Genomic DNA, 12,650 nt, shown 5'->3' with positions numbered 1-12,650 from the left:
GATAGGTCTAACTTACTTGGAAACAGTTGAATCTGGGACAGGACCAGAACAACATTTGGTCTAGGGCTGATTTTTCTCCACTACTGTGTCAAATGCTTCTGAGTATTCCACTGAGGCTGGTATGGAACCAGTTCAGCCAGGGTTCCTCTCCTAGTGCCATGGTCAGAAAACTCTAGGCAGTAAGCTAGGGCAGTTTTATGACCAACCCAGTTTGTTTCCCATCTCTCAGAGATCATGCTTCATTAACTTACGTCCAGTGTCTCAAAATATTGGTTTTTATATTTCATTTGATTTTTTAATTGTTTCAAGCAGGAGAGCAAATCTGGTCTGTTATTTCACCTTAGCCAAAAGCCAGAAGTCTATGTCTTTCATTGTTAAGTGTTTTTTTTTTTTTTTAATTTACTTTCAGCTTTTACCTGCCATGACAATGGAGCCACAGTTTTAGCATATGCTCCAAAACATCAGCTACTAATATCAGGTGGCAGAAAAGGTTTTACATATGCATTTGACCTTTGTCAACGACAACAGAGGCAGCTTTTCCAGAGCCATGATTCTCCTGTTAAAGCCATTGCTGTTGATCCAACTGAAGAGTACTTTGTTACAGGATCTGCCGAAGGCAATATAAAGGTAAACACAGTTGGTGCCACACCTACAAAATGAAAAGAAGTCTTCAGAAACCTTAGCTCTTTAATCACGTTGATGACATCAGTCTATTTAAATAATAGTTATATTAACTCCTTTGTAGTCAGCAATGGTAATTGCTATTTAATCTTTCAGTGAATGTAATACTATTTAACTTGAAAATTTTATATTTTTCAGTTGTTTTAAAATATGTTTAACTCATACTAAAACACCAAATTTTCCATGGATATAAACATAATTCAGATATTAGAGTTTGTCTTGACTCCATGTTCAGAGTTACATAAATTTACTTAATTTCCAGGGGCTGAGAAATGTATTGATAATTTTCTTTTATCCTACATTGTTCCCCGTTTTTTCATATATATTATTATCCAGTCACTCAGTGCCTAATTCAAGAATTGTGGATAAACCTTGCCTTTAGCAGTCTTTTTCAGAGTCCATTGTGTTGAAAACTTAAAGACAGGTTGTTTAAAATGTTGAGCAGCTTGTTACAAATGTTAAACAGCTTATTAAATATGCAAATTGCTGGGTCTCATCCCAGAAATACTCAGTTGATAAGTTAAGTCCAAGACTCAGAGGTCTGCATTTTAATAACACATACCTAGTAATTTCAATGGAGGGTCCTTTGGCCCTGTTTGGTAATTGATAAGTCAGTTTAGACCAATCCCTATGTTATTTTAATGATCAGCAACCCTAGACTAGAGGAGTTTATTAATGTAAGCACTTACTTAGTAGAATCAGATGGGTTTTTTAGAGCCAGCAAATTATTTTCATAATTCTCATCCAGGAAAAGACTAGAATGATGGAAGTTTTAAAAGGCTTTTTCTTAAAATCAAATATATACCAACAGAATTATTTTCCTTTAGTTTGAAACTACTTTCTTATTTGAACTGTCTAGTTTAGAATATGCCATAGTTAGGTTGGTTCTTTTTTTTTTTTTGAGACAGAGTCTTGCTCTGTCGCCAGGCTGGAGCACAGTGGCACAATCTCGGCTCACTGCAACCTCTGCCTCCCGGGTTCAAGCGATTTCCCTGCCTCTGCTTCCTGAGTAGCTGGGACTATAGGTGTGTGCCACTATGCCCTGCTAATTTTTTGTATTTTAGTAGAGACGGGGTTTCACCATGTTGGCCAGGATGGTCTCGATCTCCTGACCTCATGATCCGCCCGCCTCTGCCTCCCAAAGTGCTGGGATTGCAGGCTTGAGCCACCGCGCCCGGCCTAGATTGGTTCTTTAGTTTGTACTTTGATCCTGTGGTTTATTGTTTAATCAAGGTTAAAAAAAAAAAAAAAAGACTTGAAAATATACAATGTATTCGGAAGCCCTAATTTAACAAATTCATAGGTGGGGTAGTATGAATTTATGAATTTCTTAGAGTAAATAAACGTTTAAAAAAAGATCTCCAGGCCGGGCGCGGTGGCTCAAGCCTGTAATCCCAGCACTTTGGGAGGCCGAGACGGGCGGATCACGAGGTCAGGAGATCGAGACCATCCTGGCTAACACGGTGAAACCCCGTCTCTACTAAAAAATACAAAAAACTAGCCGGGCGAGGTAGCGGGCGCCTGTAGTCCCAGCTCTTCGGGAGGCTGAGGCAGGAGAATGGCGTAAACCCCGGAGGCGGAGTTTGCAGTGAGCTGAGATCCGGCCACTGCACTCCAGCCCCGGTGACAGAGCGAGACTCCGTCTCAAAAAAAAAAAAAAAAAAAAAAAGATCACCAATAAAACCAGGTAATACGTTGGTTTCGCTAAACCTAATATAGATGTCCTGAAAGCATTTAAGTTCTTCACATAAGTAAAGATGCTTATAATTTGCTTTACAAACAGACACATTTATTTTGATAAGGGCTGGAAATACAAAATCTTAGTAAATTAAGTATCCTGAAATTGTAATAATTGACTTTGTCTTATAGTTAAAATATAGCTTTGCCTGGTCAGAGGGTCTCTAGATGCCAAGTACTTCCCTCTTTCCAGCTGTTCTGATCCCTGGTGAACATTCAATAATATAAAGAAGAGATTACCTTAATGTACAACTATGCAGCAAAAGCTCTGCTAAGAGATAGGAAACCTTGATTTTAATCACTATAGTTTACAAGTTTCTGTAGCATTGTATACTTAACGTCCTTGTTACCTACATTGTCTCTCTTACTGGATGAATTTTTAAGTATTTTGTGTTAAAGCGATTGGTAAATTACAACACCCTGTACAGAATCAAGGTGTTATGATCCTAGGCCTACACAGATTTTTCTCTATTTTTGTTTTGGAAATTCCTTACTGCACAGGAATGCAGGCCTAAAATTTTCATTTGGTTTCTTTTCTTTTTTTTTTTTTTTTTTTTTTTTTCTTTTGAGATGGAGTTTCACTCTTGTTGCCCAGGCTGGAATGCAGTGGTGCGATCTTGGGTCACTGCGAACTCCACCTCCCAGGTCCAAGCCATTCTCCTGCCTCAGCCTCCTGAGTAGCTGGGATTACAGGCATGCGCCACCACGCCTGGCTAGTTTTGTATTTCTAGTAGAGATGGGGTTTCTCCGTGTTGGTCAGGCTGGTCTCCAACTCCTGACCGTAGGTGGTCTGCCCGCCTCGGCCTCCCAAAGTGCTGGGATGACAGGCGTGAGCCACTGCGCCTGGACTCGTTTGCTTTCTTAAGGTCATTATCAACCCTACTTTTCCTTTTGTTCTTAATGTCTTTCAGATTTGGAGTCTCTCTACCTTTGGTCTTCTCCATACTTTTGTCAGTGAACATGCTCGGCAGTCCATTTTTAGGAATATTGGAACTGGAGTGATGCAAATTGAGACAGGGCCTGCAAATCACATTTTCTCCTGTGGAGCTGATGGAACAATGAAAATGAGAATACTGCCAGATCAGTTTAGCCCTTTAAATGAAGTGTTGAAAAATGATGTGAAATTTATGCTATAACATTTTTACAATAAGATGTACAATTTATTACCTACATGGAAGTGGCCACCAGATGTAATATACAGTGATCATTCTCTATGCCACAAATTAGCTAATGCTTTCTTGTTTTTATATTTATTTTATGGAGCTTTGCCCTTGATGCACTGATGCCTTAAAAATTAACAAGGTCATTCAGAAGTAGATTACATTGCCTAAAGTAGAATGTGTAAGTAATGCTGTAATAATACATATCATAGTATATTATAATCAGTATGTCATAGTGTTGAAGGTGTTTTGTTTTCTTATTGATACTCTTCCACAGGCATCTCTGCATGAATTTCTTCCACAGTAAAAATACCTTTTTTGAAAAGGCAATTGTACATAATACTTATCCCTTAATTCATCACACTCTCACTTCCTTTATTAGCCTTATACATCTCACTCTTTTCTTAATTAATGATAGACACTTGAGTAAGAATGAAAAAAATAACATCTTCATTAAAATTGTCATTGACATGTCAGTGATAAGCTCATTATGTAAGGTTTTCATCAGTTTCCCCTCTGAAGCCCAAGTTATATGTATGTATACTGTGTGTGTGTGTGTGTATCTTACATATCTTATTTGAACTTAGTTGTATATATTAGCGAAAACTGGTTTTTCATGTGTTTTTGTGCCATAACAACTACTGCCACCAGAATAACTTTTTTTTTTGCAACTGTGCTTTTCATTTTTAAAAAAATTTTGAATTCCCATCCTAATTTTCAAATAAGTTTCAAGGAGACTTTCAGGATTATTGTTTTAAAGATTAGATTTAGTCAAATAAGTCTTAGCAGGCAATAAAGTTTCTGTGGTGGCATATATCATATAAGACACTTAAAGTAAGTTTGTGAATTTGTCAACTTTTGGAGCATCAAACATATTTTACTTAAATTTTATTTTATCTTATTTTTAGGTGCTTTTAATCTCAAAATTCTGAAAAGCTTATAGCAGTGTTTTCAGAAACAAATGTGAAAACAGTCAAATTAAGTAGATACTATTTAGAAATGTAAAATACTCTCCAGATCTACCATTAATAGAAAATAAACTAAACCTTATATTTTATTTTTGCCAAAATATTTTATTATAAAGTATGACCAAAATATTTAAAATGCACAATGCTTTTAACTTAAATGTGCTAACCGTGTTTCTTTCTGTTTTGTGTTGTACCTTTTCTGATTCAGAATTATAGAAAACTTGATAAATACTTGATTTTAACCAATGAGACTACAGGCAGATGGGACTAAGTGTTTATGGGACAATTATATACTATTTAACTTAAATATATTTTGTTTAATAGGAAATATATAATAGCATTTTATGTAATAAAATATGGGCAATGATTATCTTGGAAATTAAAGAGTCAAAGAAATGAAGGGCTGGTAAAATGAATTTTGTAATATCCTCAGGATACTTTTATCTTAAAAGTATGTTTGTAAATTGTATTTCAACAATTTTAAATGTGTTGAGCAAGTTGCAGTGAAAACACTGTCATTATGTAGAGAGTTTATATGCACATATTAACCTGTACCTATAAGTTGTGCAATAACCATACGTGACTATTTTGCCATGGAGAAATCTGACAGCATTGCAAACAATAATATTGTTTGATGTAGTTAACCCTAAGTTATTTTTCAGCAATTTCTTCACAAATCAAGATTCAAACAGCTTTAAATACTTTCAATGAGATAAAATATTTACTATTATGCTTATTAGAACAAAAGGTGTTAAGGATGAACTAAATATTTTAATTGAGCGTTTATATGGATAATCATACATTATGTAAGCCCATATGTATTTACATCCAGAGTCATAATATTTTAAATAAACAATCATGCAGAAACTTTTTTGGGGGATATACTGTTGTTTTAAGATCTCTGCCAATTTAGCTGACTTAAAATATGTGACATTTTAAAATCAAGAATTTCTATATTTGCATTTGGTTAATATAAGGAGGATGGAATAACTTTCCCAAATAGCCTGTTCTTTGCCACAGTCTTTTTAAGTTGATAGGTAAGCATTATTCAAGGAAGGTGGAAATAAAAATTGTTGAAATGTTGAAGTATAAAATGATGTACATATATGTAAAATTTCATTATCCACATTAATGGAATAGATACATCAAATACATTTTTTAATTGTGTGTTTTCTAAGAATGTGGCTTTGTGATCATATAAGGATTCACAGCATTAACAAATCTTATTTTCTGAAATCTAGGATTTTTCTTAACTAAAACCATGGAACAGTCATCTCCATCCTCCTTTCTTGCTCTTTGCCCTTGCCCTCCCTTTGAAAAAAAAAATTATTTTTTAAAAACATTGCAGAAATTTCTCACATTGGTCTCAACAATGGAAACACAATACAAAGACACATTCAAAGAAAAGCCTATACAACCTTAGGGTGGAAGTGATCTTTTTAACAAGATTGGAAACACAGACATATTTTACTTAATAAAAAATTTAAATGTCGTATGGCAGGGACCACAGTCACAGTTAAAACAACAAGTAGACTAGAAGAAATATTTGTATAGTAATAGGAAACATGCCAGTGTCCCTGTATACAAAGAGAGTTATTGGAGAAGTGGTCAAACTGTGAATAAGCAATTCACAGAATAGGACATTGAAAAAGTCAACAAATATAAAGTATGTTCATCTTCATTATAAGGGCTAATGGAATGTTTTTTAAAAAGTATTATTGTAATACTAGTTTTTATCAGATTGGTTTAAGGTTACATAGTGACAACATCCATTTTGGTGAAGATGCAGGGAAATTGGCAGAAACATTGCTGACAAAGTTATCTGGGTGTGAATTAAAATCGAGTACACATAACTTTCAGTAAACAACTTTCTGAGAAATTATAAAAGTATCCATGCGCAAAAATGTAAGCACACAGATGTTTATTGAGACATATTCTGGAGGCTGGGTGTGGTGGCTCACACCTGTAATCCTAGCACTTTAGGAGGCTGAAGTGAGCAGATCACTTGAAGTCAGGAGTTCGTGGCCAGCCTGGCCAACATGGTGAAACCCATCTCTACTAAAAATATAAAAATTAGTGGGGTATGGGATTGTGAGCCTGTAGTCCCAGCTACTCAAGAGGCTGAGACAGGAGAACCACTTGAACCCAGGAGGTAGAGGTTGCAGTGAGCCGAGATTGCACCACTGCACTCCAGTCTGGGTGACAGAGCAAGACTCTGTTTCAATAAAATAAAATAAAAGTTTTAAAAACTGGAAATCTAAATGTTAATTAGCAAGTAAATGGTTGAATAAATTGTGGTACATACATGTAATATTATAGAATATTCTCTCACCACTAAAAAGAATGTTAGATGTGTATCTGTTGGCCTGAGAAGAGGTTGATGAGGAAAAATAATTACAAAGCAAAAGATACAATATCCTATATTGTTTAGATTTTTAAAAAATATATATGAACAAAGAAATGTGTGTGGAAAAAATACACAAAACTTTTAACATTGGGAAAAGGAAGAAGAGTGTAATAATTTTCCAAACTCCTTTAAAACTCTCTCAGTAAAGTCATAATACCAAAAAGTTTTGTTGAATGTGTGTACGTGGGAAAAATAGCTTTATTTTTAAACCAAATAGTACTTCATGACTTTGGGAGCTGCTCTGTTGAATAAAGTGATCCAGTGTCCGGAACACTCCTCTTTGAATCGTCGAGATATTTTTGGTGAAATTTATTTAAGCTGAATGTTAAAATGTTACCCTTTGGAGTGAGAGTCCCGAACCCATGGGCCACAACTGGTACCAGGGTGCACAGCAGGAGGTGAGTGTCAGGCAAAGTTTCATCTCTATTTACAACTGCTCCCCATTGCTTGTATTACCTCCTGAGCGCCGTCTCCCGTCAGATCAGTGGAGGCATTCGATTCTCATAGGAGCGAGAACCCTATTGTGAACTGGGCATGCAAGGGATCTAGGTTGTGCCACGCTCATTATGAGAGTGATGCCTGATGATCTTTCACTGTCTCCCATCACCCCCAGATGGGACCATCTAGTTGTAGGAAAACAAGCTCAAGACTCCCACTGATTTTATATCATTGTGAGTTGTATCATTATTTCATCGTATATTACAATGTAATAATAAAAAAGCTGCACAAGAAGTGTAATGCGCTTGATCATCCTGAAACCATTCGGCCCCTGCGATCCTGGGTCCATGGAATCATTGTCTTCCCACGAAACCTGGTGCCAAAACACTTGGGGATTGCTGCGTTGGAGTACCTGGAAAAAGCTGATCATAGATTATTTGAATGCGCCTGTTAGTATTTAGAAATGTGTGTAGATTTTAGTACAGTTATTTTCAAAGCTGAATCTGTTTTTGAGCTTTTCAAGATGGTTTTCCTTTCCCCTTGGCTGTCCCTGCATATATATATGGTCCATTATTCAGGGAACTAATACTCATTGTTTCACAGAGGTCCTTGGAACAAGAACACTAAGTTCTCCCACTGCAAATACAGATGAGTGATAGAAACAATTGGTGTGACGACACATTTCACTCCACAGTGGAAAAAATGCTTTATTCATGGACAATCAGTTATCTGTTCAATGTACAGATATGACCTGTGTAACAGAACTCAAGCCTGTATGGTGTATCAGCCCTGGACATATGTTAAATAAGGTTTGTTTTTTTTTTTTTTTTTTTGAGACGGAGTCTTGCTCTGCCGCCCAGGCTGGAGTGCAGTGTCCGGATCTCAGCTCACTGCAAGCTCCGCCTCCCGGGTTCACGCCATGCTCCTGCCTCAGCCTCCCGAGTAGCTGGGACTACAGGCGCCCGCCACCTCGCCCGGCTAGTTTTTTTGTATTTTTTAGTAGAGATGGGGTTTCACCGTGTTAGCCAGGATGGTCTCGATCTCCTGACCTCGTGATCCGCCCGTCTCGGCCTCCCAAAGTGCTGGGATTACAGGCTTGAGCCACCGCGCCCGGCATGTTAAATAAGTTTTAAAAATCCTTTGGAATCTACTCGTAGCATCATTTCTGAAATTGCAGCATATTTATTTTCTGAAGCCATACCTTTCTTTTTAGTTTATTCTGAACACAAGCAAAGATAATTCTTTAAAACAGTATCTGGTTGTCTATTTGGGTTGTTTCATGCTGTGTTTTGCAGAAGATGCATCAGATTACTATGGCTATTCGGACATGAAGATAACTAAGCAAGCTACAATACTTACAATGTATTTTAAGATCTCATGGGGCTTTTTCCTAATGAGAAGCTTTATGGGGCGGGGGGGGGGGGGGGGGGGGGGTGGGAAATGCCCCATCTGGAGCTTACATTAGAGAAAACTTCATGTGTAGATGAATGTAGCCCCACAGATGAGGCATTTCTTCTGAGAATGCAGCTCCACAAGAAACAGCTTAGCAAATGAAGCGAGGGCTAGACTTCAGCCCAACAGATCCCCCTAATAAGTTCTATAAGCATTCACTATGGCCCTGTAGCTCATAGAAGCCTGATTCTTACACAGTAATGACAATCACCTAAATTTCAACTGTTCCACAAATCCCTTTAAAGAAGAAAAAGAACAAATCACTCAGATACTATACCTAAGATATTATATGGCAGAGAAGGCAGCAACCTTTAAATTACATATAATTTGGGAAATAAACATCTGAGACTCCTAGACCGCACACTATAGCAGAAAATGATTGCAAAGGGGGTACATAGAAGAGTGCAGAAGGATTCTACTGGTACTGACACAATATGAACTGGAGTTTAGAAGGAGAGGGTCTCATTTTGAATGGTGAAATAGAACAAATAACTGGCTAGTGAAAAATACAGAGTTGGAAATTGTATGTGATTAGATGTGAATATTTTGGGAAATTAGTTCTGAAATAGGAGGCCATCTTCAGAGGAACTGATGTCCTTTGGAGGCTTATTGGTGAAGGGAAAACAGGAAGTAAATGAAAGTGTCATTTAACAAGATAGCAAAGAATCCAAAAATATCCTCCATAAAGGTCTGTGCTTTTTTTTTTTTAAAGGAAATCATGATTCACTTTACAAATAAAGCACTGTGTTCCTGAATGAAAAAAACAGCCCCCCATATTCTTTCCTACACTTGTCCATAAGATTATTTACTATTATAATGTAAATAGTTGACACCACATGTGAAACAAAAAACCACACAAATTTACTCTCAAAACTTTTTTTTTTTTTTTTTTTTTTTTAACATATAAAAACACTCTAGGCCGGGTGCAGTGACCATTTCCTGTAATCCCAGCACTGGAAGGCCCAGGCAGGATTGCTTGAGCCTAAGAGTTCAAGACCAGCCTGGGCAACATAGGGAGACCCCCCCATCTCTACAAATAATTTAAAAATTAGCCAGGCGAGGCCGGGCGCAGTGGCTCAAGCCTGTAATCCCAGCACTTTGGGAGGCCGAGATGGACGGATCACGAGGTCAGGAGATCGGGACCATCCTGGCTAACACGGTGAAACCCCATCTCTATTAAAAAAAAAATAGAAAAATCTAGCTGGACGAGGTGGCGGCGCCTGTAGTCCCAGCTACTCGGGAGGCTGAGGCAGGAGAATGGCGTGAACCCGGGAGGCGGAGCTTGCGGTGAGCTGAGATAGCGCCACTGCACTCCAGCCTGGGCGACAGAGAGAGACTCCGTCTCAAAAAAAAAAAAAAATTAGCCAGGCATGGTAGCACATTCTTGTGGTCCCAGCTACTTGGGAGGTTGAGGCAGGAGGATTGTCTGAGCTGGGGAGGTTGAGGCTGCAGTGAGCACTGATCACACCACTACAGCCTGGGTCCAGAGTGAGACCATGTCTCAAAAAATGCAGAGGAGGAGGAGTGGCTCATGTCTGTGATTGCAGCACTTTGAGAGGTCAAAGTGGGAGTCCAGGAGTTCAAGACCAGCCTGGGAAACATGGTTTCTTCTACAAAAGAAAAAAAAAAAAAAAACAGAAACATTAGCCATGCATGGTGTCACGTGCCTGTAGTCCCAGCTACTCAGGAAGCTGAGAATTACCTGAGCCTGGGGAGGTCAAGGCTGCAGTGAGCCATGATTGTGCCATTGCACTCCAGCCTGGGTGACAGAGTGAGACTGTGTCAAAAATAAAAATGTAAATAAACCACCCTCCAAAATAATTTCATTAAACAGAGGAAAGCAGTAATTCAAAACATTCTAACTTACTAATTGATCAACAGAGTCTGACTTTTGCCTAGGCTGCATTTACAGGACCTGCATTTACTCAGGAATGAAAACAGCAAAATTATCTCCTAAATCAAGGCTAAATTAGAAATGGCCCAAGGGAGAAGAGATATGACTGAAAGCACACACTGAATAGAGAGGATAGAAATTAAATGAGCCAAAAAATGAAGTAAAACGTTGTTGTAGAGAAAATAATAGATATAGAACACAGACAAATATGCAATGTTTACAGGAAGGCAGAGCCCTGCGTGCAGAGCCAGGAGTTGTAAGCCCAGAGAGCAGAGCTTTGAATCACAGGATTCTTCTCAGGCCTTGAAACTGAATGGAATTTTCCCTGCTGTACTTTGAAATTGCTTGGGACAACGTCGGCACTCCATCAAAAATTACCGGACAGGAACAGAAGCTGAAAAATGTGACTCATACGAGAAATATCAGTCAATAGACACAGAAAACATGGCAGACTAGAAGTTCTAGCACTTGTCTCTCTCACAAGGACAACCAGAACAATGAAAACTACATTTTAGTCTGGGCATGGTGGCTCATGTCTGTGATCCCAGTGCTTTGGGAGGATGAAGTGAAAGGATCACTTAAAGCCAGGAGTTTGAGACCAACCTAGGCAACATAGCAAGACCCCATCTCCACAAAAAATTATTTAAAAATTAGCCAAACGTGGGTGGTGCATTCCTGTAGTCCTAGCTACTAGGGAGGCTGAGACAGGAGTATTGCGTAAGCCCAGGAATTTGAGGTATATCACGATGAGCCATGATTGCACCACTGCACGCCAGGCTGGACAACAGAGTGAGACCCTGTCTCAAAACACTACATTTTAAAAACACCAAACAAAAATAAAACAGAGGGAGAGTGCCAGAGTGTCTCAGAGGAGTAACATAAATCTAGATGGAAACAGAAACAGCCACATAGAAAACAGAAGAAAACACTGGGTCTCTACCACCCCATTCCCCAACTAGGATTAGCTGAAAACCAGGAGGAACTTCTTTCAGTAAGTAAGTAGGAATGAGGATTGTAGCAACTCCCATCAATACCTTGGGCACCCCCCCCAAAAAAAAAAACGGATAGGAGGCAGGACTAAATCACAGCTGCCGCTCATACAGAGCAGTGGGTGGAGACTCACACTGTGAACTCTTGCTCCAGGAACTACTGCAGGAATATACCAAGAAAGCTGAGCGAATCCACAGACCCTTTGAAGGAAGCGGATTGCTCTTGCAGGACACAGGAGATAGCCCAAATACTGTGAGTGCCCAAACTGTGAAAATGGGAAAGAGGGATCATCTGCCCCTGAACACACACCCTCACTGAGAAACCCGAAAGTTCAGATCATGGGAGAAGGATTTGACCTTACCTGGAGCTGAGACAATTTAGAAAGCCAAGCAAAATACATGGGTAGAGCAAGCAGTGGGAAAAGCCCTGTGGGCTCTCTGGGTCCCCACGGAAGCCATTTCTGACTTGTCTCACAGGGATCCTTGGAGAGGTCTGCCAGAGGAACAGGGAAAAGACCGCAGGGAGAAGGAAACCTCTAGCTGAACTTTGTAACAATTTCAACTGAACACAAAGTCTCCTGGCCAGAACTCAGGGGATGGTGTGAATCAGGTGTGCAGACTCCATAGGCGGGGAGGCGCGAAAGCCCTGCTTGCTTCCTCAGCCAGGAGGCTCATAGCCTGGGGCAAGTTCTCAGCCCTGCTTGCCCACTGCCTGGAAACCAACTGATGCTGTTGGTTGGGGGGCATGGTGAGAGTGAGATCGGCCTTTTCGGTTACATGGGAACTGGGTGAGGCCTGTAACTGCCAGCTTTCCTGCACTTCCCTGACAACCTCACACAGCAGAGACAGCCATAATCCTCCTGGGAACACAACTCCATTGACCTGGGAGCCACACCCCCATCCCCAACAGCCACTGCAGGAGCC

General features: G+C 39.3%; 1 protein-coding gene and 1 long non-coding RNA gene across 5 annotated transcripts in view; one reads left to right on the top strand and one right to left on the bottom strand.

The window, feature by feature from the left end:
* Window positions 1-5,413, top strand: part of DMXL1 (Dmx like 1) — a 178,854-nt gene extending 173,441 nt beyond the window's left edge. For 2 of the 4 annotated variants that reach the window (XM_033181474.1, XM_033181471.1), the window contains 2 exons: window positions 410-627; window positions 3,330-5,413. In XM_033181474.1, the coding sequence (XP_033037365.1) occupies window positions 410-627; window positions 3,330-3,554 (443 nt within the window). In that variant the 3' untranslated portion in view covers window positions 3,555-5,413. The remainder of the gene's footprint in view (window positions 1-409; window positions 628-3,329) is intronic. The other 2 variants (XM_033181472.1, XM_033181473.1) reach the window with 1 other exon arrangement.
* On the bottom strand, window positions 4,271-12,282 carry LOC117065979. The gene is made up of 2 exons (XR_004430119.1): window positions 12,089-12,282; window positions 4,271-7,813 (listed from the first exon to the last, which is right to left on the bottom strand). It is a non-coding gene; the product is annotated as an uncharacterized LOC117065979 (long non-coding RNA).
* Window positions 12,283-12,650: the final 368 nt, after the last annotated feature.

The sequence above is a fragment of the Trachypithecus francoisi genome, unplaced genomic scaffold (genome assembly GCF_009764315.1).
Source record: "Trachypithecus francoisi isolate TF-2019V2 unplaced genomic scaffold, Tfra_2.0 Lachesis_group2, whole genome shotgun sequence".
Taxonomy (NCBI): domain Eukaryota; kingdom Metazoa; phylum Chordata; class Mammalia; order Primates; family Cercopithecidae; genus Trachypithecus; species Trachypithecus francoisi.
This window is presented reverse-complemented; position numbering and strand designations above follow the sequence as displayed.